Genomic DNA, 27,379 nt, shown 5'->3' on the forward strand with positions numbered 1-27,379 from the left:
ACAAAATTTTATCACCATTTTACATGATATTATAAGCAACTTGACCGCCAAGCCATCTTGGAAAAGCTATCATAGTTCATATAAGCTAGCAACATGTTCTTCGGGATTAGAGCTTGTATTTCCCGTAATAATAATCTCTTATGTGATTATTGTTATTCCAATAGACAATCTTACTAGTCTTGTCATTCCTCTTGTTTTTCGTTCAAACAGATTATACAAGCTTCTCATTGTGTGCTTGTCCCCTTGCTTAGCTTCGAAAAATAAGGTTTCTTCACTTTTAAGAACAATCGTTATGTTTTTTTTTTGATCTTCCTCACAAGCTAAGCATGTTGTCAGAAAAAATTCTCCCATTGAAAATCTCATGGGTTGATTAGAGAACGTAAACGAAAGATCTTCTCTTTTCGTTAATATGTATCGTTACATGAGACAATGGAAAAAATCCCCTAAAAACTGAATGCTTGTCTTTCTAGCCATCTTCACTATGTTTCCAATGTGTGAGTTCTCTATCAGAAAAATCTCTTCCTTTCCTAATATATCGGAAACCTTATAGACATAATCAATATTTGAATGTTGGATAATCATTTTTGGATTTTTGGGTGGTTCTGTTCCAGCATCATAAATCCTTGCATGTAATTTCAAAGTTGTGCAAAATAAATTACTACTTAACTGCAAAACAAAATAAAACAAAACTTATCAAGTATATTACCTTATAAAACGATTATGTGAACTTTTAATCATGGTCCCAAGAAACCTTATCCAAGCAAAATATTCATGTATTTCGATAAGAATCGTCCAAAAATATAGGATAATACAACATAAGACTTCTCAAGTTCACACATTTATATATTGTTTTACGTTTTGTAAATATATATGATGAACTGTTGTTTAAAAACTTTTTTATAAAACCTTGTAGATCATTGAAATATATTATTAACAATTTTCTGAAACCTATATTTATAAGATGTTTAATTTTTTTAAAATGTAATTTTCATTATCGATTTTTTTTCTCTTAGAGCTGGAACTATTCAAATGACAAATCTAAAACGATGATGAGAACTTTTAACCATGGTCCAAAGAAACCTTACCCAAGAAAAATATTCATGTATTTCAACAAGAGTCTTCCAAAAATATAGGATAATACAAGATAAGACTTCTAAATTTCACGCATTTATATGTTGTTTTACGTTTTGTAAATATATACATTGAACTTTGTTTAAAAACTTTTTTATAGAACCTCGTAGATCATTGAGATTGTATTATTAAAAATTTCTGAAACCCATATTTATAAGAGGTTTATTTTTTTAAAATGTAATTTCCATTATCCAATTTTTTTTCTCTTAGCTGAAATTATTCAAATGACAAGTTTAAATCAATTTTCTTTGATTTTTGGATGACAGAAAGAATAGCGTCTTTAAATTGTTTGAAACTCATAGTTACAAAGGGTTATAACTTTTCAAAAACTCAAATTTCACTATTAAAACTATTCCTCTTAGATTTAAGTATTCAAATGACAAGTCTAAATCAATATTTTTTATAACGAAATAACAAAATCAGAAATTACATAGAAGAAACAAAAAATAAACAAATTTGAAATTTACAAGTTGTGAATCCTATAGAAAAGCAACCATTTTGGAGGTTCTGAATCTTAGCGTTGGAGGTGAGAGAGAAGACGTTTGATCTCATTGCCAACTCCTCTTTCGAAAGAGGAAAGAAGACGAGTAATTGTAAGAAATTTAAGTTTGTAAGAGTTATCTATCTTATTAAAGTAGATGTACCTTTTAGTTTTGTTTGGCAACATGAATTGCAGAATTAAAAAATTAAAATGTTGTTTAGACACAAAGATAACATCTATTTTGGGCTTATATTTTTTTAAAAAAATGTTACTATAGAATTGTGTCACGCTGTTTAATTTACTATTAAAATCCATTTTGATAATTAAATTATTTATTGGGTCATTGTAATTATTGATTGTTTATTATAGTTATTGATATTTATAGTTTATATATAATACATACATAAAAATATATTTCTCTCAAACAAGATTTTTTATCCATTAATACGATAGATATGTTATTAATAATTTAAAATTTACATTTCTATATTATGGTTACAATATCAAATAAACAATGCAAAGATATATATACATACTAAGGTACAGTGAAACCTTTATAAATTAATAATGTTGGGACAACACCAAAACTATAATTTTTATTAATTATAGAGATTATTAATTTATCGGGATACTTATTGAATCAAAAACTCAATTTGAGACTATGAAATTATATTAATTTATAAAGATATTAATTTATAAATTATTAATTTAAAGAAGTTATATTGTATTAGTATTTTTTCGTGTTACAGGTATATTAAATAACAATAACAATCATATGATAGTGAAGAACGTTTCTTTCCAAGAAAAAAAAGATAGCAAAAAACGTGGATCATATTTTATAAATTCCAATAATTTCAATTTGGTATAAAGCTCATAAGATTTTTACAAGTTAAAGTAAACATCCGTCTAGTCGGACAGGTTAGATCCATTAATAAATTTGATATTTATGAAAATATCTTTTTATTAAAAATGAAAAAAAAAAATATCCAAGAAATGAGGCAAAACTGAAATTCCCTCTTCTCTTCTTTGGTCTCCTCCTCTCTCTTTTTTTTTCTACCTTTTGTTGTTATTTTTTTAAAGATACATTTTTGTTATTTCTTTCCGTTCTTTTTTTTTTTGTCAAACTTCTTTCCGTTCACTTTCCTTTTTTTCATTCTTCATTTTATTCTTCTTCTATCTTTTTTTTTTCTCTTTTTGTCCATCTGTTGTTCTTCATTTTCCTCCTTTTCTCTTACTCGTGTACCTTTTTCTATATCGATATATAATTATTTATTATATATTGTAAATACTATATATTATTTTTATATTAAAAATAGTGTGATATACTTCCTCTGTTTTTTAAAGATCCATGTTCTAGGAAAAAAAATTGTTTTAAAAAGATACTTTTTTACTTTTTCAATATATTATTTAATGAAAATATGTTAACTTCAAGAAAATTAATTGTGTTTATTGGATTTTGATTGGTTAAAGATTATGGAAAATGTTATTCACAAAAATCAATGTATTTTTAATGTGATTACTTAATATATGTGAAAAGTCTAGAATATCTATGATTAAAAAACAGAGGGAGTAATATTTTTATCTCTTTTGTTTGTTATCTTGACTTTTCACTGCACGTTTTATTTTATTTTTCTTCACTTTTTTTTTCTTTTTTATCCTTTTTTTATTTTTTTCCAACTCTCTCTCTCTCTCTCTTCTTCTCTTCAACTTCATCCTTTTCTTCTTCTTTTTATTCTTTCTGGCTCCTTTTTTCTTGACTTTTCACATTTTTCTCTTTTTCTCTTTTTTTTCTTCTTTATTCCTATCCCTTGTTTTTCTTCCGTGGTTTTGATATATTATTGATAAAATTGATTATGATATATTATTTAATTAATAAGGAAAGTATAATGTTTTTTCGTCTAATATATTTGTATAAGGGACAAGGCTCAAAAAAAACCCAACCCAACCGAAAATACAAGGCCAAAAAGGCCCAAACACACACATACAGAAGCCCAATATGAGGGCTATCAAAATGGGCCACAAGCCCAAACCATTATCCACGCGTCTTTCCATGCGTTCTGATCTCTTCCTCTGACCGCCACGCGCCAAACTCCACCATTCGCACGAGCCACGCGTCAACCATCCACAACGTCGTCATCCAAAAGTCGAGATTTTCGCCGGAGAAAAATGAAACAACTCATATTTCGTCGGAACACGCCGTCGACAAATCACCGCATCCACCCGAACACCGAAAAACTTTCACCGGAGATATTCCATCGTCAAAACGGATCTCATCCGGGAAACATCAATCACGCACCACGCCTTTGCTAAACGATCTCCATCCGTCAGAGAGCTTCTAATCGATGTCGTCGAGATCTCTTCCCAAACCTCCGGAGCTTTAACAAACCGTAGGTCCTGTGATTACCCATCTTGAGAGAACTAGAACCGCCGGAGATGCGAAGCTAGGTAAGCCTTCGCTCCTGGAAACAGAAGCCGGCGACCACCGTCAAAGGAGACGGCACGGCCCCAGAAGCAAAGCCGGTCATCCACCAGGAGGTGCGAACGAACATGCAAACTAACTATAGAAAAGCCGAAAAAAGAAGAAAAAGGAAAACGAGAAAAGCTTAAAGCCGGACCGGCGGTGGCTGTGAGAGCCCACCCGCCGGCCGAAATCAAATTTCACGGCTGAGTTTTGGTTTAGAGAGAGGTCAGAGGAAATTAGAGAGAGAGAGAGAATAAAATCAGACTAAAAGCAAATAGGACTTAATAAGGAAAGTATAATGTAATACAGTAAGTATGGTCGAAAATAATGCACACTCACATGCGGTAAAAGAGAAACTATCTGTTTTGATCAGAAAAGCAATCTGCGACAAATTGTCATATTAAACAAATCCTTACGAAATATTAATCAGATGGTTTGACAAAAAAAAAAAATCCTTACATAATTATTTTATTAATATTTCTCCTATAATATTTATTTCATCCTAAAAATAAAACGGAAGGCGCACACAGAGAGCGTGGAAGCGAGCGGAGAGCACATGGAATACAATGGAGGCAACGCATAAAGCTCACGCGGACGCTAAGTCAAAACGCCAGTCAACTCGAGTCTCTATTTCTTTCTCACACATAATAATTTTAGCCAATTCCTAATTAAGATTCACCACTCCCCTCATTTCTCGCCCCAAATCTACTTTCCTAATTATAAAGAAGAGAAAAAAAAAATCATTTGGCGTCGGTGGCTCCTCTCCTCAACATTCATCATCCTTTTCCCGGTAACTAGCTATCTTCCTCAATTTCGTTCTCGATCTCTCTCTCTATTTCTTCACATTTCCGCCTACTAGATTTCATTTGATTAGCTGTTTTCATGGTTCTGTCATCTTTTGAACAAAATGCTAATGTGGTAGATCCAATCAACAATATGACTATTAGCAGCAACTGCTTGATTTCACTTTATGATTCTATAGATCTTTTACATTGCTAACGAACTCAAAACGCAGATCCAAAAACAAACGCAAATGACAATGAGCAGCAACGGCGATTCGAAAACAAGCAACGGCTCGATCGCGAACACACCATTCAGGATCTTCGTCGGTTACGATCCGCGCGAAGATCTCGCCTACCAAGTGTGCCGCCACTCAATCACCAAGAGATCTTCGATCCCCGTCGAGATCACCCCCATCGTCCAATCAGATCTCAGGGAGAAAGGCCTCTACTGGAGAGAACGCAACAACCTCGAGAGCACCGAGTTCTCCTTCACCCGCTTCCTCACCCCTCACCTCTCCGACTACCAAGGCTGGGCCATGTTCGTCGACTGCGACTTCCTCTACCTCTCCGACATCAAGGAGCTCGTCGATCTCATCGACGATAAGTACGCGATCATGTGCGTCCAGCATGACTACACTCCCAAGGAGACGACCAAGATGGACGGCGCGGTGCAGACGGTCTACCCGAGGAAGAACTGGTCATCCATGGTGCTTTACAACTGTGGACATCCGAAGAACAAGACGTTGAGCCCTGAGACTGTGAATACTCAGACCGGTGCGTTCCTCCATAGGTTCCAGTGGCTTGAGGATGAGGAGATTGGGTCTGTTCCTTTCGTCTGGAACTTTCTTGAAGGGCATAACAGGGTCGTTGAGAAGGATCCCGCCACGCAGCCTAAGGCCGTGCATTTCACGCGTGGCGGGCCGTGGTTTGACGCTTGGAAGGATTGCGAATTCGCTGATCTTTGGCTCGGTGAGATGGAAGAGTACAACAAAGAAGGAGGCCCTGTGGCGGGGAAGTAGAAAAGAAGAGAAGGTATGTTACTTTACTACTCTTGATCATTTGTAGAAGCCAATGATCACTACTACTCTTGTTGAATTGGCTTTGGATTTGTCATTTTTTTTTCTCATTGAAATTCGTTTAATTATTCGCCACACTATTACCAATATTAAGAGATCTTATGGTAAGATTACATATTCGTTTTTTTTTTGTGTTGGACTTGTACCTTGTAATGATATTTTATTTGTAATTTGAATGAAGCAACTTATTTTTATTTGTGACACTATGCAACACTTCTTCTTAGTTGGTTTATCGTAATTATTAATCCAAAATAATTATCATTAGCTATATTGGTGTCCTTAGGGCATCTCCTACCTAACTTCATTTCGGAGTAAAAGTAAATATAAAGTAAGGAATGCTTCAATCCAACTTCATATCTCACTCTATAATGAAATTTACTTCATAAATGGTTTTTGTTTGTTCATTACTCTATTATTGAATAGAATTAGAGCATTTTTACTCTATATTCACTTTTAATCTATTTTGGAGTAAAATATGAAATTTTACATTTGATATTGTGACTCGACAATGCACATACCGATGAAATTCTAGGAACCTCAATATCTACTATGAGGATAGTAGGAGTCTCTACTATAGGCAAATGATACATGAATAAATGATAAACACAAACCAAAAACACATTAGGGATTAAACGAAACTGATGTGAACCTGGCCGGCTCAAACAGAACACTTTGGTTGACACTTGGCAGAGCTTAGTCGAAGTGACACATACAATGGATGAGCTGAATACTTGAGTGAGCTGGACTGTCATTCACTTGGACAAGTTGAGCAAGATGGTTTAATTTTCCGAGCTGGTTCGATCACCCGAAAAGCTACATTTAACCAACCTTGTTTTGGATGAACCAAACTAATCTTGGGAAGGTTCTAAGTCATGTTCATAGGCAAACTACTTAGGGAAAGTTAAGGAAAACATATTGGACGAATGGATTGCATTCGGGTCGAAATGTGGATCCCAAACGTTTCTATAGTTTACAACTTTGGCCAAGAAGTAAACAATTTTTTTTCTTGGAGTATTTTCGACTAAACTGTCCAAAGAGAGTTCCAAGACTAGTCAAAACCGTGTGAAGACCAAGACTTAGCCTTTATTTCTGTCAAAAATCATTATTGAGTGAAAGTCTTTGTGTTTCTATTTCCTGAGTCTTGTTTTTAGTATTTTCATTTTTGGTTTTTACAGATTGTAATCCGATAAATAAGGTCTAAATTTCCATGAATAAAGAAGACTATTTTTATTATAATTTTTTTTTTTGTTTGGGAGTGACTCTCCTTGTTTCTTTGGAACATTTGACCTTTTGGTGTGAAGCAGAAGATCATACACTTCTCTTTGGTCTTACACAAAGCAACATCCTAAGGTTCACTGCCTATCTTCTGAAGAATCATCGTTAGCATCATGCAGTGGGTTTAACATACCTCGTGTTGGGTCTACACGATCTAAGAAGTCTAGGATTATTCCATTATCACTTTGGAGTGAAAGTTCTTGGAAGGATCTGAACCAAGTCATCAAAATCTTGGCCAGGATCACATCTGAAACTACAAATGACAGATATCAAATTTATTTCCTTTCAAATTTTTAAAACCTGGTATATATACAATATAACTATACAAGAATACAACTGCAGTTGTTTCAGATGAAAAAAAAATCTGTTGAACTAGGTAATCAAAGAAATATTATATTTCTTGTGGATCATGGGTCTGCTTAAATAGATAACCTACATGTTTACTCTAAAACAATATAGACAGAATATCAAAATTGATTTTGTACTCAAAATGTGAATGATTTCAATGTATACTAGATTCATATCCGCATTGTAAGGGTAAAAATATATCAAAATTGTTTTTTACTTAAAAACCTAAATTATTTTAAAATATAGTTTATTGATCATACATAACAAGAGTATAATGTATTACAATGAAAACTTGAGATTTAGTTGTCTGTTTGTGATAAAACTTGACATAATGTTTATGTCTGTCCTCTTTGGATTTGGAGTTTGTATTTATAGGGGTTGATGTCAATTGGCTCCCTGATTTATACGAACCAACATTATTTACATCCAAACTATTTGCCTTGTCAATTTCCCCTATAGAGTAACTATTCGATCAATTTTCCCCAATTTAAACAGACTAATTGAAAATCGTGTTATAATCATGAATTTGGTAAAAAAATTGTACTTTTAAACTTTTAAGTTCAATTGCTAACATTTTAAACAATGAAAATAGTTTCAATAACATATTAAACCTTGAAACTAACTTACTTGTTTGAAACTTCAAAATTATGACCGATGCCATTCATTAGAAAGTAAAGTAGGTGACATGGCGGTGTACTTTAAGAAAATATTTGTAATTATTTTAATTAATAAAAACAAGGAATTCTTCATCTGTATTTTTATAATAAAAATAACAAATAAAAATTAGATAAAATTTCAAAATAAATTATAAAATTAAAAATATTAAAATATAAGAAAAAAAATCAGATCAAGAATTCCTTTTTTCGGGCAAGATAACAGATTTCTTACGGCATACTCCAAAAGGTCCATGTGATCTTCGTCAGCCAGACAATGATACATTCCCATTGTATCATCTGACTACTCAGAATTCATGGTCCATACCAGGAACCATCGACTAAAATACAGAGATCGAGTACCCACTGCAGTACATCAACAATTCCTTCATATGATTAGGCTACACACCACTCAAATTAGACGACTAGAAGATTATGTGCCTTCATGGCTCGCGCTATGAAATAAATCTCGTCAGCCATTGAAATGCGAGAATAAGATCACGAATCCTTCAAGATTAATTGATCTCACCAGGCTCCAATCCTGGAAATGCTTGTAAAACATCATCCATTCTTCGACTGTTTACAACTAGATCTGTAACTCCCGAGTTCATGCATGGTCCATGCCAGAACAACCCGAAAATGGCACTAAATACGTGACATCTTGCTCATGATAAACCCGATGAGAAGTAACGACTCAGGCCGATTGAAATACCCAGATTATCTCTCGACTTCACCTATGATATCAACATATAAGGAGAAAATTGGTGGGAAAATAATCCAGGAAGATTTACTCCTGATTCTTAGCAGGATGCTGGAATTTGATCTTTACCTAGATAAATCCCACTTCAGACTCGGTTCCATCCCTGCCTGCTGGTAAAATGAAAAACTTCTACCAAAGCAGATTCTTCTATATTTCTGAATATGGAAATCTTTGACTTAGTTTCTGACTAGGAACAGCCTATATAAGAGGGACCCAAATCCTAGAACAAGAGATCTACTATATAATACTAGAATCTAGAGTTAAACGGGAGACACTACAAGAAAATATGGTAATTTTTGAAGGAAAAAATTTGTCAGAAATTTTTGAGAAACTTATGACAAGTTTTCAAGGAATATGATTTTTTTTTCCATTCGACGGTATTTCGTTGTAAACACAGAAAATTTCTTACAAACAAATTTTCATCAGAAATAATCGACGAAATACATTTTTGGTGTAGGATTTCGTCGGGAACTTATGATGAATCGTAAATTTCTTAATTTGGATTTATGATATGAAAATTTCAAAATAAATGTTAAACTAGATATTTATAAGATCACCATGATGTATATTAAGTGATAAATATGATGTGGATTAACAATCATTCAATTTTTTTTAAAAAGACGAATCATTCTTGAAATGGATGCATCAATGGATACATAACATTTTTCATTAACACTTACATTCTCAAGCAAACAATTTACAGTGATTCATCTTCCAATCTTAATTTTGTGTATTTTCAAGTGTTTTAAACGTGTTGAAGATTATAAAACCCTATATCATCAATATATTATCAGTGGATATCTCCGGTCTATTTTTGTTGTTTTTCAAAACCCCAATCCACACTTCGTTGGAAATTTGTCAGAAATTTGTCAAATTGTTTTCAAAAATCTTACAAATTTCCGAAGGAAATGGTAGATTCATATATTGAAAATTTTCAACTGCTCGCTAAATATGTTTTCAGAAATTCCGACAAAAATTGTATATTCGTCAGAAATTGAAATTTGCCCACGAGAAAGAATGCCTATTTTTCTTTGTGAAGCGTCAAATTAAACAATTTCTACATATTTCCGAAGAACTTGATCCTTCAAAATTTTTTACATAAAAAACCGAAAGTTTTGTTCTTCTTTGTTTTCAACACTTCTTTTTCTAGACTCTCTCTTTCTCTCTCTATTATCTCTCTCAACCGAAGAACAGACGCAAATCCTTCTCCAAAACTCTTCTTAAATCATGTTAGTTATTTATCATTCTTTCAATAATCATTTGTGTTAGTTTGTATATGTGTTAAGTTATTAAAATATATATATATATAATATATATATATATATATTAGGGATTAAAATACTAGAAATGAGTGACGTTCGTTAATTTAGGATTTTATATGTTAGACTTTTGTAGGCATAGGACTTATTATCCGGGATCCGGATTCGATCGGAGATTTGGCCGGATCCGCTCCGAAAATAAGATAACCGGAGCGCTCAGATCCAAATAGAAAATCAAGGATCTGTCAAAACCGACCGAATCCAGATCTAGATATCTTAATTTTGATGTCCGCAAATCCGGATCCGTCTTTTTAGAATATATTAAACTTTTCAATTTTATTAATAATTGTATTTGATATATTAACACTTATTCTAATAATAAAATTTATAATATTATATTTAATATTTTAATATTATATTCGTATTTATATTTATAAATCGTGTTTAAAATATTTTTTTCATTTTCAATTATTTTTACGAATCCGGATCAGGATATCCGCAGGTAGTAGAATATCTAGACGGATATTCAGATTCTGGATATCCGGAAGCTCCGAGTCCGGATATCCGGAAGCTCCGAATCCTGATCAAGATACTAAATTTACGGATCAGACAAATCCGAATCCGAATCCGGATACCCCAAATTTCCTCGATATCCGGATCCGTCCAACCCTAGATTCGTGTTAGAATTGTTAGTTTTAAGGATTTTACATGTTAGATTTATGATTTGAAAACTTCTTTTATGTTTTTGATGTTTTATTATAATGTTGTTTTATATCATTTTATAATTTTTCTAAATGTTTTTAAACTTTTTAATACTTTTTAATTTTTTAAAAAAAATTTAATGTCTTTATAAAATGTTTTTACGTTTGATGTAGTATATAAAATGTTTTTAGGTCTCTAGAACTTATAAAAACATTTTAACTTTAAAAAAAACATTTTTAGTTTATAAAACATTTTTGTGTTTTTGTAATTTATAAAATGTTTAAAGTTGTTTTCTAAAATTTTAAAAACCTTTTTAAAATAATTGTAGTATCAAAAATATATAAATTTTAAATTTCATTGTATTTATATATAAACGAATAAAAATATTTATTATAAATATTGTGAATTTTGTTTTAAAACTGAATTAATTTGAATATTATGTTTTAATTTTCTTAAAAATTAATTTGCTATCATCCATCAGAAATGTTTGAGGAAAATATTCGTCGGAAATTTCTGACAGATAATATTTGTCAGATATTTATGAAGTAAAATATTTGTCGGATAATTTTGATGGAAAATATTCTTCGGTATTTTGTCGAAAATTTATCCGTCAAAAATTTTCGGAAATTAGTGAGATAGTCTAAAGAAATTTTGAGAAATTTATTTCTGATGAGTTAGTACAGAAAATATTTTCGTTGGAAATGGTATTTTTTGAAGAATTTCCGACAAAATATCCATAGGAAACAATATGTTTTGTTATAGCGAGGGTTTATACACCAACCATTGCAGTTATGCCTTTAAAAGTTAACTAGATTTTGACCCGCGCTTCGAAAGCGCGGGTATTATTTTTTATTTTTATAAAATATATTATTTGTTTGTAATTATTGAATTTATTTATTTTAATAAAATTTTCTTTATAATAAATTCGACACATAGAGTATTTCTGGTAAACTATGTATTTCTCTAGTTTTAGTTTATTCGCTCTTCAATCAACATATTTATTTGGCTTGTTGTTAAAATAAATGATTATAGACTTTGATATTTGCACCTCCTCGGATGTATATTTTAAAAAATATGATGATATTTGTTTTTCATGTAATTATTAGGGTTTGGCAAAATGAGTCCGAGGAACAGAACTGATACCAATCCGTAAATATAGTACCAAACCTAAACATAAATTGATTAAATATTCGAATTATTCAAAATTTTGTTAGTTAGAGAACCGAATCGGATCTGAACCGAAGTATTCGTGTACCTGAAATTATCTAAAAATAGATTTATATACTTATATATTAATTATTTTTATATTTAACGTATATAAAACATCAAGAATGATACTTTTAAATTGGTTTAAAATACTTGAAAATGTATATAGATAGTCAAAAACAAATATCTGAAATAGTTAAAGTATACTCAAATCACCCAAAATACTTAAAATAATTATTGATTTCGTATCCAAAATTTTAAATCAAACCAATTGATATGTTCAGCTTAGGTATTCTGACATATGTTATTTAAATTTATAGGTAATATATTACTTTATTTATAGATTTTAAGAAATTTAAAATATATAGTGATTTAAAACTTTAAAAATAATTTAAATAGGTTATCCAAACTCAAACCCGCAAAGATCCGAATCAAACTCAAACAAAAATTTAGAAACATCCTAATAGGACTGAAATCTTTGATCTCGAAAACCCAAAACACAAACCGATCAGAACCAAACCCGTATGGATATCTGAAAACCCATCCTTGGTCATTATTATATATCGTATAATTTCATCATATAATTAATCGTATATTATATGTACCATCATATAAGTAATCATATAATTAATAGTATTTAATACATATCATCATATAAATAATTACATATATTATATTTTAAAAACTTAATATGAAATATAAAAATCATAATTTGAGTTGGTATTTCAAATTGGGCTTTGTATTGTATTTTTCTTATATATATATATATATAATATATATATATATATATATATATATATATATATTGACAACATTCTTTTATAATGGACTTAATAACTTAAGCCCATTATTTTTTCTATTTAATACTACTATCTTTGTTTCCAAACAAAATTAATTTTTTTAAAAAAAAACTACAATCCATGTTTCCAAACACACCAAATTTTTTAATACTTTTATCCAAGTAACCAAACAAAATGATTTTGTACTTGAGTTTTAATAAGATAGATAAAACACTATTTTGATCTCTCTTCATGTTTGTTACTTAATTAATTCTTATTTTACATGAAATCAGAAATGGATACACGGAAGCGGAAGCGTACGATTATGAATCATGTACGTGTTGGAAGTGTATATCCAAATGTGTATATATATTAAATAAAAGCATATTTTATAAATTTCGTGACTAAAAATAGAAGATTAAAATTTAAAAACACTTTATAAAAACTTTAAATTTTTAAATTATAGTTGTGAAAGTATAAATTATTTTAAATTATAGTTGTGAAAGTATAAATAAATTAAGTTTATAAAAATTATTGTCCAATTAATTATTTTTAATATTTCATAAATGACTGACACAATATATTTAAATATATATCTTATATCTTTAAAAAGAATCAACGAATAAAAATAATTGATGGTATTAGCTTTAATATTTCCATATATATACTTTCTCTATTTAAATATTATAAAATTTTAGATTTAACATTAAAACATAAAAACATGATTTATATTTTTATTTATTTATGATATTGTAGTTTTTTAATGGAAGTACCAAAACGAAATATTCCAACGTGTTTAATCGAACTTTTTGAAGCATTTTGAAAATGAGATTCTATAAACTTCTACATGATTCTGATTCCAATTCTGATTACAAAGTAGGCAACGAACGTCCGATGAAATTTTTTTATGACCTATCTTAATTTACGCTCTCGTAGTATCAACAAAATACATGTATGCAATTACCCTAACATTTATAATATTTCTAATATATGAAATTTAGAAAATTTTATTTTTTTGGAAAAAGATGGAGTATTTGATAAACATATATCCAATAACTTTGAAATTTTATAAAATAGTTTTCTTCAACTTTTGGATAAAGAGTTTAACTTGAAAAGAACAAAAGATTCCCAAACATATCATATCGAATATTTGTGGACTCCAATACGCTGATTCCAGATATGAACTCTTCTTTATTTGGTAAAATTGGAAACTTGGTTTACAAAAAAAAAAATTGGAAACTTAACTTTTGAAAAAAAATATCAAACTTGACTCCAATACGCCAATTCCAGATGTGAACTCATCTATAGTGGAACTGTCCAGCGGACTACGTGCAAAGTGGTCGTTGTCACAATGACCTTATTTTAGCTCTCATTGCTTACTTCACGTCTTCTAACAATATTTTATTTGCTACTGACGTTCTATTAATTCACAAAAATAAACTTAACTGGACCCATTTTGGTCATAACCAGAAAAAACTGCGAACAAAAAAGAAGATAAAGTAAAGTAAAAGATGGATGTACATGATTGGCCCTTATCCCAATATATATGGTGTCAGAAAAGTTTGTTGCCGCATTGCAGTAAAAGTTTCTCGGAGGAGCTGTTTGTTTCACCATCTGTTTATCTCCATTCAAATGATCTATTTATATGATTCATTCACATGGTCCATTCAGATTTTATTAGATGTTTGTTTGTTCATCCAACTGATTCATCTAAATGAATCATTTAAATGGATCATACGTTTGTTTGTCCATCCAAATGATTCATCTAGATGAATTATCTAAACAAATTACCAAAATACCCTTCTTTTGATTTAACCTTATAATTTGATATTAATTTCAACTATATTAATTTTAATTATTTAATCTATTATATTTAGAACATAATTATTTTAAAACTAACATTTTGGCGGGAAACCATTGTTTGCGGTTTTGACGGGAAACCGCGTTTTTGTTGTTTGGTGGGAAACCATATTTTTATTGTTTTGGCGGAAAATCACGTTTTTGCGAAAACCGTATTTTTGCTGTTTTGCGGAAAACCGGGTTTTGCGGTTTGGGGGGGGGGGGGAATGTGTTTTCGATTTTGGCGGAAAACCACTTTTTGCGGTTTTGGCGGGAAACCGCGTTTTTTGCGGTTTTGGTGGAAAACTGCGTTTTTGCGGTTTTATCGCGTTTTGCGATTTTGGCGGAAAATGCGTTTTTGCGGTTTTGGCGGGAAAACGCATTTTGCGGTTTTAGCAGGAAATCGCGTTTTGCGGAAAACCGCATTTTTGCGGTTTTGCGGAAAACTGCATTTTGCGGTTTTGGCGGGAAAACGCGTTTTGGCGGGAAACACGTTTTGGCGGTTTTGACGGGAAATCGCGTTTTTGCGGTTTTGCGGAAAACATGTTTTTGCGGTTTTGGCGAAAAAACGTGTTTTACGGTTTTGGCGGAAAATCGCGTTTTGTAGTTTTGGCGGAAAAACGTGTTTTTGCGATTTTGGCGGGAAAACGAGATTTTTCGATTTTGGCGGAAAACGAGATTTTTGTGGTTTGGTGGGAAAATGCGTTTTGCGGTTTTGGCGAGGAAACGAAATTTTCCGGTTTTGACGGGAAAACGCATTTTTTGCGGGAAAATGATTTTTTTGATGGAAAACACGTTTTTTGTGAGAAAACGAGATTTTTTCAGTTTTGGCAGGAAAATAATTTTTTTTGGTTTTGACGGAAAAAATGTTTTTGTGCTTTTGTTAATTTTTAGGTGGGACAAAATGATATTATGTTAGGTTTATAATTTGTAAATTATGTTAGGGGCATAATAGACATTATATCATTTTGAATGAACCATCTCCATTCAAATGATCCAAATTGGTTCATTTGAATGGACTTTAAAATTACTTAGATTTTCAAAAGTCATCCGAATGATCCATCTGAATGAATTGTACTTTTAGTGTCTAAACAAACAAAACTCTCTTCTTCATCCAAATGACCCATCCAGATGGAGAAACAAACATGCACAGACTGCACTAACAGCAAATTTCAGACACAGTCACGTTCTTGTCTCTCCAACCTCCATTGAGGTCTCTCGCACCGTCCATCCTAAAGATATACTAATAATTTTATTATTATTATTTATTATAATAATTTTAAATAATAATAAATTAATAAATTAGATCCTTACCATCATATTCGCATAGAAAATAAGTATTGCTTTGAACAACCAAAAAATCTATTTTATTAAAATAGAACTAGATTTTGATTCAAATTTAGAAAGCGCGTATAAAATATTGTATTAGTTTGGACAGATTTTCGGACCCGCGTGAACTGAACCGAATATATAAATTACAAATTAATAACTGAATTTGAACTGAATTTCATTAATTACTAAATTTGAACTGAATTTCATTAATAACAAAGAACTAATAGGTACTTGAATATATAAATTACAAATTATATACTCTCAAATATTAATTATATTTAATTTCTAAATAACCAAATATCTTAAAAGTAGTTTTTATAAACTGAATTACCCAAATACATTTTTCATATATATATATGACAGGCCCGACCCGCTACAAAAGCAGTAAAAATGAATGCGCAGGACCCCATCTTTTTTCCAATTTCTTTTAAATTATGTCTATTTATTGATTTTTTTTAAAAAAAGTCACCCAGCTAAAATCTAATTTTTGATTGGGGTCTCCAGAACAAGTGGACCGGCCATGGGTGGTGATTGCGGAGACTATAGATGTTTGAGATAGCGATGTAGATTTATGAGAAGATTCAAGAGTGCAAATAATTTTGCATATCAACGCAAATGTTTGAGAGTTGCGGAGTTCAAAAACATTTTTATATCGAAACTTAGTGGAGATTGCTAGGGTACATAGACGGAGTTATGTACTAAAGACAAAGAGTATACACATATATCTGTATAAAGGAAAGTAGCCATATACTATCATCACATTGTTTGTCAATATATTGTGCACTAGGCATATAGTTGTTTTGTATGGTGTAATAGACAATGTTTGTTACATGCTAGAGCTAGGCTCCTATTAGTGATTACATGTTTAGCATCTCCTACCTCACTCCTTGTTCACCCCCCCCCCCCCCCCCCCCCATTTTAGTTAAGACCGACAAGCATGATTGATTTTCTTTGGATTAATGCTTTGAGATGATTTCTCTTCCTTCTTTTTCATACTTTTTGTTTTATGTTTTTATCGAGATTATTCAGGTTTTATTTTATTTATAGGATCTTTGTTTCTGGAGATGAATTTCAAGAACTAATAAAGTTACTTGAATTTTATATTGAAAATGCGGGTATTGCAATATATTTCTGTCAAAATTACAAAAATGATTTTCCCGCAAAATTGAATTTTCCTACTAGAACAGTAAAACAATGTTCCACGAAAACCATAAAATCATGTTTCCTCTCAAAAACGTAAAATCGAATTTTCCTATCAAAACTGTATAACTAAATTTTCTCGTCAAAACCATAAAATCTAATTTTCTGCTAAAACCATATTTTCTAGCAAAAACCGCAAAATATGTTTTCTGTTAAAACCACAAAATTGTATTTTTCTTTCAAAAATCACAAAATTGCGTTTTTAGCCAAAACCAAAAAAATTGTGTCCCCCACCCGAAACTGTAAATTCGATTTATCTCAACAAAATCGTAAAATTAAGTTTTCCTCAAAATGACAAAATTGTTTTTTTGTCAAAATTGGAAAATTTTATTTACCGTCAAAATCATAAAATTGAATTTTGTTTTGTTACGAATATAAACATAAATATATTTATCCAAATATTATATTTAGTTCATTATTAATAATGTAAAACATTCCTTTTAATCTTTCTAATCAATAGTATTCAAATGCTATTATAAAATAAATAAAAACTTAGCATCTAAAAATTGTATATGGATGCAAATACTAACTATTAAAAGGAACAACGTTTGGATGCAACATACAAATGTCATATTTAGATTATGCATCAAATATAAAAACGAACATGGCCTTATTGAGTGATTCAACACCTTTCTTCATGCTACTAATTGAGAGAGTCAATCTTTATCCATCGAATGTACCCCCATCAACCAGACAAAGTTTTAGCGTGTTCCACAACCAAAAATCTTAGCTCATTACCATACTTTGACGATCTTTTGATCAGTTTGAGAGAGTTACACAACAAGCAACTCGATTCCATCTGCTAGGTCCAAATCGGTCCTAATGATATCAGCAGCTAAAATTACTTAAACAAAGCACGTTATCGAGTCAAAAATGTTAAGAGATGCATAGGCAGAACCTGTTTAAATGACGATACATCGGAATATGCTTCATATAACCCTTCCCGGAAAATGTAAAAAACAAAAATTCCATGCGAATAAGTCATTGTAAAACATTCACTCAAAAAGTCTGAAAAAGGACATCGTTATTTATCAATAACGTTTTATGAAGCATCTTTCCTAAAAAAAACTAAAAAATTTTACAAAATAAAATTTCGCATAAACTAACTTCTATTAATTTTTACAGAATATCTTTCGTAAAACGAAACTAGACAATTTTATAAAACAAATTTCTGCAAAACTAACTTCGATAAAGTTTTATGGAACATCTTTTGTAAAACAAAATAAACCGTTTTATGAAATAAATTTCAAAAAACTAACTGACAACAACTTACGGAACATCTTTTGGAAAATGAGACCAAAATTTTTATAAAAAAAATCATGAAACAAAATGAAACAATATTTTCCGAAGATACCTTTCATAAACTCAAACAACTACTGATGTTTTACGAAATAACCTTCGAGAAAATTAACAGAACTACACAAAACAATGGTAAAATGAAAGAGGACAAGAAAAACCAACAAGGGGACCTTCCTCGCTCCTTTCTCTCTTCTTCATCCCCCTCTCTCTCTTCCTTGCCCCTCGTTAATAGCTCCTCGCCCATATGATCTCTTCCTCACCCCTTAGCTCATCGAGCTTATCTCCTCTTATTCATGATTCTCGCTCGTTTCTCTTCGTTGAAGTGATAGCCGACACCTCATTTCATCGTAACTTCTTTTGAAACATTTTGTGGATAATATTTGGAAGTTTATTGTTTCCGTCAAAATGGCCAAACATTGAATTGAAACGATTTTCATCAAATGAAATGATTTTGTCTTTTTGTAAACTAACGTCATAAAAATAGCAACTCAAAATGAAGTGACGATTATAGGGAAAATCGTAAAACAGCCTGAAACAGCCTAATACACAAAATGGCCTACGGTTATCTAACTGGTAAAAAAAAGTGTTGGTTTATTTGCTTGGACAAGAATACAAATAATAATGAGAAAATGCAAACTTTTGAAAGGGATAAACATGAACTTAGAGATAAGGAAGTAACGGGAAAAATGGAAAGAAGATAATCTCAAATCTATAGAAAATGGGAAGTCGGCCGATCTAGAGAGCACTATATAAAAAAGATCGAGAGAAAAGAGAAGAAACACATTCATTCACGATTTCCTAGACTCATCATGCTCTGCTAAACTTGATTTAGCCTTAGAGAACTTAGTTTTAGGTAGTTTGTGTAGTGAACCTAAGTTGGACATTATTTCTACCATATTTTGTTGTTCTATTTCTCGTATCCGATGATTAGACGAACTTTGCTAAGGAATTTTGATCTCTTGCACACATTTATGTATAAACAAAATATTTCAGCTTGATACTCAAAATGGGTACTTGGGCAGCATTTCAAAAGGTTCAGTCTGAAATCAATAAAAAAATCTTACATATAAACATCACTAAAACACTACAAATCTAAAACATGGAAAATATGTAAATGATGTAAAAAGTTAAGAAAGTCCTAAGATGGGACCACATGATCACCATATAAAGCTACCAAACATCAAGAATGGTATGAAGAAGAGAACGGCCTAGCAAGTGAAGTACTAGAAGTTTATGGAAATTTAGATGGAGAAGTATCACAGCTAAGAGATGTTGGTTCTGGATCTAGTGGAGAGGAAGATAAAGAAGAGTCTTGTGTTGAAGAGAGACCATGTGTACCATACTCTGATCAAAATGATGAGTACACCAAGAAGAAACTGATTCTCAAATCAGTTTTAGAAGACTAAAAAAAATATAGAGGAGAACCAGAAGTCAACATGTTTTTGTTTGAAGAAAAAGTCTTAAATGAGGTTAGAAGAGATGATGATAAATTCATATACATTCATTTTGCAGACCATCATCAAGAAGCATAAATATTTATGCTTAGAGAGAAGCATAGAACACTGGTTTGTTTAGATGTTTTTAGATTTTTATGAATTTTATGATTTTCTAAAAACAATATCTATGGAAATTTATTATTTTTGTTAAATATTAATATATTCTTCTTTTTGGAAAAAAAATCACTTTGTTTTTCTGCAAGAGCTGTAGTTAATTGAGAACATTCATAAAATTGATGTACTAAATTGACAAAACAGTTAATAGAATTATTAAATTAAATAACAGAAAGGTTAAGTATTAAATGATTTATAATTTTTTTATTTCTTGTCAAAGTTCTTATAAAAGTTTAGTTCGAATACTCTTATACAAAAAAAAACAAATATAAATACATTTTGATATAAATATTTGGTTTCTCGATTACATTTTCGATATTTTTTTTACATTTTAGATATTTAATTATTTCAAAACTATATATAAATAAAATTGTAAGAGTAAAAGACGTAATTCAATATATTCATGTATAGCTTCACTCCTTCAGTTTTCAGTTTGATTCATGTCCAATTTTTAGATATTGAAATCAGAAACTATTTAGATATTTTTTTATTATTCAGAAGTTTGGTTTGATTTGTCGGTTCTAAATAAAACATCCATACCTAAAAATTAATATAGAAATAAATAAGAAGTATGTGACTTAAGCAATAAAGAAAACTTAATCCCATACACAGCCACATTTCCTGTTTCGCCAACCTCTCATTATAAATGAAAGCGACTCTCGCACCCTCCTCTCTCATCAGCCTCCCCAGGCACAAAGTATCTTCTCTCCGTTCACCGTCGCTTCTCATTCAGTCCCAACGGCCATCCTCAGCCTTAATGACGACGATGAAGACGGCATCACGTGGAAGCGTGGCTGTGACGGCTGCTGCCACCTCCTCCGTCGAGGCGCTGCGAGAAGGAATAGCTGAATTCTACAACGAGACGTCGGGATTATGGGAGGAGATTTGGGGAGATCATATGCATCACGGCTTCTACGATCCTGATTCCTCTGTTCAACTTTCAGATTCCGGTCACCGGGAAGCTCAGATCCGGATGATTGAAGAGTCTCTACGTTTCGCTGGTGTTACTGGTTCGCTTCTCATGCTATATACACTTGAGTTTGATACGTTGTTTGTTATGAATGATAAACCTACACATGATGACATGAACACTTTCTAGATTTATTATACATTTATTTCTAAAAACTTTTATTATAAACAATTCTTACAAACAAACTCTTTAAACTCTTTAAAATATAACAGCTGTTTAGTTTTGATTTGTCGTAATAGAAATGAGTAGGGATGTTTGAAGTCTTAAAGCCTTTCTTTTATCCCTTGGGAGGGGCTTACAGTAAGCCACGTCGCATCCTGAAGCAGACCCATTCCCTAGCTAATCATTTTTCTGAAAATTTGTAATTATTATTCCTAGAAATTTTTTTACTTTAAGTTTACCCTAACATTTTGTATATGAAACACGGGCTGATTTTTCACATTATGTATCATAAATAGTTGTAACTGAGAACTATATATTTTTGAGAAAACTCAGTAATAGTTTTCTTATATTTATTTTGTAAGTGGAACATAGAGTCTCTTTTTGAAATTAGTATTGATGATGAATAAGTTCTTCCTCAATTTTTGAAGATTAACAAAACAATTTAAACTTGAATAATGTGCAGTCGGTGAAAATATCTTTCTGCTTTGGGATTGTTGTTATTATTAATTTATATTATTAACACATGGCTTTTTTAAAGAAGAGGAGAAAAAGATAAAGAGAGTAGTGGATGTTGGTTGTGGGATCGGAGGAAGCTCAAGATATATTGCCTCTAAATTTGGTGCCGAATGCGTTGGCATCACACTCAGTCCTGTTCAAGCCAAGAGAGCCAATGATCTCGCGGCCGCTCAATCACTCTCTCATAAGGTGTCTTCTTGTACATTAATTCGACCATTCTTTCTGCGGAATCTGATCTAACTGAGACGCCACTGGACCAGGTTTCCTTCCAGGTTGCAGATGCACTGGAGCAACCATTTGAAGATGGAATGTTCGATCTTGTATGGTCAATGGAAAGCGGTGAGCATATGCCTGACAAGGCCAAGGTATACTACCTAGCTCACCATAATCTCTATACTATATTTGGTAGACAATGATGTCCATTAATTTTTAAAAATACAAAATAAAAGATATGAGAGTAAATTTTGTCAAAATTATCTTAATTTTTAAAAATACAAAATAAAAGATATGAGAGTAAATTTTGTCAAATTTATCTAACACAATATTATGTAATAATATCACGTTTTTCTATTTAATTATGGCATGGTTTCTTTTAGTCTAAAAATTTTAGGCAGAGTTTACAAAAAAGAATATTGTAGTATCTGTTAGAAAACAGAATCTAAGTGTGATATTTTTGAAACTCATTCTGTCTTCATTGTGGAAGTATATTTACTGTGTGTGCGAAATGAGTGTAGTTCGTGAAGGAATTGGTACGTGTGGCGGCTCCAGGAGGAAGGATAATAATAGTGACATGGTGCCACAGAAATCTATCCCAAGGGGAAGAAGCTTTGCAGCCATGGGAACAGAACCTCTTGGACAGAATCTGCAAAACATTTTATCTCCCGGCCTGGTGCTCCACCTCTGATTATGTCAATTTGCTTCAATCCCTCTCCCTCCAGGTTATTATATTTCTCACGCTCCAATACTAAAATCAGTACTTGGAGCTAGTTAAATAGTGTCTCAAATATATGTGTGTTTTTTAGGATATTAAGTGTGCAGATTGGTCAGAGAACGTAGCTCCTTTCTGGCCGGCGGTTATACGAACCGCATTAACATGGAAGGGCCTTGTGTCTCTGCTTCGTAGTGGTATGTTTCCGCAATGTTGTTTACATTCATGATTCCAAATGTTTATAAGATTAGAACTAAGGTTGATGGGTGTCGGTAACGCACAGGTATGAAGAGTATAAAAGGAGCATTGACAATGCCATTGATGATCGAAGGGTACAAGAAAGGTATCATTAAGTTTGGCATCATCACTTGCCAGAAGCCTCTCTAAGTTTAAGATAAACAATAAAATTGTCGTATAAGTGCTCTTCAGTGAATTGGTTTCTATCTATGATATAGGAGATTGAATAAGAGACGTGAGAAATGTGGATGCATGAGATCCCTTAACGTCATTAATGTTCATTCTTGCTCCGTTGTTTATTTTAGATAAATATAATTGATCTAAGAAGATAAGACTTGAATGGTTGCTTCTTTTCAAACTCATACCGTGTGTGGTCCGGACATGTGGTCGTGTCTGTTCGTCTAAAATTCATTTCCGTGTACAATATATACATGGAGAAAGTTGAAATGGGTTTATCTGCTCCTTTTAAATTCATTTATTTAGAAACTGTTTTGATCTAGAACAAAAGTTATATATATTAAAATATAATTTAATAAATTAACAGGAGAGAGAGTATTAAAAATTGGTAAATAATTATACCAAATTTACAAAATATCATAGTCATAGGAGGTAACTGCTCCACCCAATTGATCTCTGAATGAGTTCTACAATTTTCTCTTCAAAATTTTCTAGAGTAAGAATAAAGCATAGCCTCCCCAATGATTTCATAAAACATTTTATAGATCAAAAATATGTCAAAGATTTCTTTGTAAATAAAAGAAACTTTTGAGCAAAACTGCAATTTTTCAAAGTTGATAGAAGCTCGTCGGATATTGTTCCGGAGTAGTGTCGATCGACACACATGTGGCGTTGATCGGTCGACACTAGTTGATTTTCTATAGTTTCCTCTTTATGTGTTAGATGGACAACTCTTCGGTAAAATGATCATAACTTTTGATCTATGATTTCTCAAATCGGTGGTATTGGAAAACTAACTAAAAATTCTATTAAATTTTTGACACATTTGCATAATTATGCAAATCAAACAGTTCCAAAATTTCCAAAATTCTTCAAAATATACATGAACCTGAAAATACTCTAAAACGAATCTAAACATATATAGTAAACTATAAAAGGGACTTATATCATCGCCAAAAGTGGTAAAACCCCTTATTTACTGTTTGGTCAGCTAGTTCCAGACCTTTTACGTAATTCCCCACCCTTCCATGATTAATAGGACTTCAACACCCGTTTTTAGCCAGTAAACGCTATTCCATGTGATAGGGGGTGCGCTAATTTTTGTATGCCCAAAAGATTTGTTTATTAATTTTTGAATTACCACATGATGTTTTCTCTTGCTTTGCCTCACTCGTAGGATGTTGCAGTTCACTTCCCGATAAGTAAATGCACTTTAGTTACATTCTTTCTGGATGTGCAACCAAAAAAGTAAATACACTTTAATAACATATATATATATATATAATTAAATCAATTCTATTAAGCTTTCACCATATACCACAAACTACAATATTACATTTTAATCCAAAGGTTGATAACAGAGTCGAACCCACCTTCATAGAGAGAGGTCAGCATACACACATTAAAATAAATAAAGTTCGTTTGTTAAGAAGAATAGAAATTTGTTAGCTCTCACAGTTCATCAAATCTATTAACTTAAAGTCCTATGTTTATCTACTGATTAAAAGTTGATTTTATATTTTGGACCCTTTCAAGTTTGTTACTACGCTACCTTATATATTGGACTCTTACAAGTTTATCATATTATTTTTACATGCAAACTAAATAATAGAACCGGATTACTTAAACTAAATCAAAATCTAATCTACTAAAACCACCTGAAATTAAACTAACTAAACCAATAGGTTCTTTACTATTAGAAGAACAATAAAATAACTCTAATTTGACATCATGTCAGTATAGATGTTCGTCTTTGCTTCTCTTCAGATCACTACCTACCACAGAAAAAAACAAATTATGAGTTATCTGGTTCATCTTTCACCATAATAACATTCCAACAAATGAAAAATTCTAATTATGAACACAATATTGTCTGTATATATATAAGCTTCAATCATATAGAGTTTAGATCATGTTCAGCATTTACACTAGATATGTTTTATTTTTTTATCTACTAAAGCCGATGATACAATTCAAGACTTCCATTCATATCTATAATTTCAATTAGTTTAATATATATAAATTATCTAATAAAATCGTTATCCAGAATATTCTAACCACATTAAGAATAGATTTAATTAACTAACGTGTCTTGCAAACAAAATAACCTCTAACAATTTAATTCGTTTTATTTATAATCTTACTATCACTACAAGAAAACGCATGCCTAACGACCAAACATTACGACTACAAAAAGGTGGTCGTAAATTACGGACTGTAGTACGACTCAGATACGACGAAGTAAACATTAGTCGTAATGTCGACGTCAGTTTACAACTAAAAGTTTGAGTCGTACGTTAGTCGTAAAGTTACATCTAATGTACGACTAAATTTTTATGTAGTCGTACATTAGATGTAACTTTACGACTAACTTACATCTAAATATTTTACATCTAATTAACGACTAATGGAGTCATAAATTAGTTGTAATATTACGACTTAGGTACATCAAAATAGTTTACATCTAATTAACAACTGATTTACGAGCACAAAGTTGCACTTTGGTAGTTAAGTTATAATTTAAACGTAAATTAGTTGTAACTTTGTACGTACCAAAATCGAAATTTCTCTATAAATATGATCTTCTCCCTCATTCTATGATGCACAAAAAAAAACAAAAAGAGGAAAAAAAAACGGGAAATAGTTAAAAAAATGTCCGAAAATATTTATGCGCTTCGGAGTTGGATGTATGCGCATAAAGATTCAACAGGAAAAGTAAAAGACGAATTTCTGAACGGAGCAGAGATATTCATGTACCAGGCCGGACAGACGCCTCTCACAAAGGAAACGGGTAAAATGTTCTGTCCATGTCGTAAATGCAAAAATACGAAGTTTGCTGCTAGTGAAACCGTTTGGAAACATATAGTAAATAGAGGATTTACTCCACATTACTATATTTGGTTTAACCATGGAGAGGGTGATAATAGGAATGAAGCTAGTGGTAGTAATCATGTTGAAAATGTTCGTAACAGAGATGAACCACATTTGCCTTCTGAAAGTGTTGTTCAAGAAAATCATATGTTAGATCATGATAAAATGCATGATATGGTTACCGATGCATTTCGTGAAACAACATCAGTAATAGAGGAGGTTGAAAATGTAGAGGGGCCTAATTTGGATGCAAAAAGATTTTATGAAATGCTAGCAGCAGCAAATGAGCCAATCTATGAAGGTTGTAGAGAAGGTCTTTCTAAATTATCTTTGGCAGCTAGGATGATGAATATCAAAACTGATCATAACTTACCTGAAGTTTGTATGGATGCATGGGCTGAGTTGTTTAAAGAGTATTTGCCTGAAGATAACTTGTGTGCTGAATCTTATTATGAGATTCAGAAACTTGTTCATAGTCTTGGCTTACCTTCGGAGATGATTGATGTGTGTATAGACAACTGTATGATATACTCGGGAAAAGATGCAGAATTGTTAGAGTGTAAATTTTGCAAGAAGCCAAGATATAAACCGCAAGGACGTGGACGAAATAGGGTGCCGTACCAGCGGATGTGGTACTTACCAATCAAGGATAGACTCAAGAGATTATATCAATCTGAAAAGACGGCTGCGTCGATGAGATGGCATGCAGAACATGATCAGAAGGAAGGAGAGATCAATCATCCCTCTGATGCCAAAGCGTGGAAACATTTGAATAATGTCTATCCTGATTTTGCAAGCAACCCCCGCAACGTTTATCTTGGGCTCTGCACAGATGGCTTTAGTCCATTTGGAATGTCTGGAAGACAATACTCTCTCTGGCCAGTCTTCTTGACGCCATACAACCTTCCACCAGAGATGTGTATGGAAAAAGAATTGCTTTTCATGAGTATATTGATACCTGGTCCCAAACATCCCAAAAGATCCCTTGATGTTTTTCTACAACCTTTGATTGAAGAATTGAAGGAATTGTGGTCAACAGGCGTGCAGACATATGATTGTTCAACGAGAACAAACTTTACAATGCGAGCAGTTATACTGTGGACTATTAGTGATTTTCCTGCATATGGGATGTTGTCGGGCTGGACGACGCATGGGAGGCTATCTTGTCCATATTGTATGGGAAGAACAGACGCATTTCAGTTGAAGCATGATAGGAAGACGTCCTGGTTTGATTGTCATCGGAGATTTCTTCCCATTAACCATCCGTACCGAAGGAACAAGAAACACTTTCGGTCAAAAAGGATAGTAAGGGACACCGCTCCACC

The 27,379-nt window shown here is 31.8% G+C and overlaps 2 protein-coding genes across 4 annotated transcripts; both read left to right on the forward strand.

The window, feature by feature from the left end:
* The first annotated feature begins 4,612 nt into the window (after positions 1-4,612).
* On the forward strand, positions 4,613-6,125 carry LOC108843257 (protein CDI). The gene is made up of 2 exons (XM_018616405.2): positions 4,613-4,863; positions 5,089-6,125. The coding sequence occupies exon 2, from the start codon at positions 5,107-5,109 to the stop codon at positions 5,872-5,874; it is 768 nt and encodes a 255-aa protein (XP_018471907.2). The 5' UTR covers positions 4,613-4,863; positions 5,089-5,106; the 3' UTR covers positions 5,875-6,125.
* Positions 6,126-20,779: 14,654 nt separating this feature from the next.
* On the forward strand, positions 20,780-23,459 carry LOC108816273 (tocopherol O-methyltransferase, chloroplastic). Of its 3 annotated transcripts, XM_018588868.2 has the most exons (7): positions 20,781-21,203; positions 21,864-22,030; positions 22,102-22,206; positions 22,576-22,779; positions 22,864-22,966; positions 23,053-23,112; positions 23,225-23,459. In XM_018588868.2, the coding sequence occupies exons 1-7, from the start codon at positions 20,840-20,842 to the stop codon at positions 23,230-23,232; spliced, it is 1,011 nt and encodes a 336-aa protein (XP_018444370.2). In that variant the 5' UTR covers positions 20,781-20,839; the 3' UTR covers positions 23,233-23,459. The 3 variants fall into 3 exon arrangements, with proteins under 3 accessions (XP_018444362.2, XP_018444370.2, XP_018444356.2); XM_018588860.2 differs by having other exon boundaries at positions 20,780-21,203; positions 21,867-22,030; positions 23,053-23,459; XM_018588854.2 differs by having other exon boundaries at positions 20,782-21,203; positions 23,053-23,459.
* Positions 23,460-27,379: the final 3,920 nt, after the last annotated feature.

This window comes from Raphanus sativus, chromosome 2, assembly GCF_000801105.2.
Source record: "Raphanus sativus cultivar WK10039 chromosome 2, ASM80110v3, whole genome shotgun sequence".
Taxonomy (NCBI): Eukaryota; Viridiplantae; Streptophyta; class Magnoliopsida; order Brassicales; family Brassicaceae; genus Raphanus; species Raphanus sativus.

Coding starts and splice junctions, on each gene's coding strand:
- LOC108843257 (XM_018616405.2), top strand. CDS start 5,107: ATGACAATGAGCAGCAACGGCGATTCGAAAACAAGCAACGGCTCGATC.
- LOC108816273 (XM_018588854.2), top strand. CDS start 20,840: ATGAAAGCGACTCTCGCACCCTCCTCTCTCATCAGCCTCCCCAGGCAC. Junction 22,207..22,575: donor ATATGCCTGACAAGGCCAAG/GTATACTACCTA, acceptor AAATGAGTGTAG/TTCGTGAAGGAATTGGTACG. Junction 22,967..23,052: donor TGTGTCTCTGCTTCGTAGTG/GTATGTTTCCGC, acceptor GGTAACGCACAG/GTATGAAGAGTATAAAAGGA.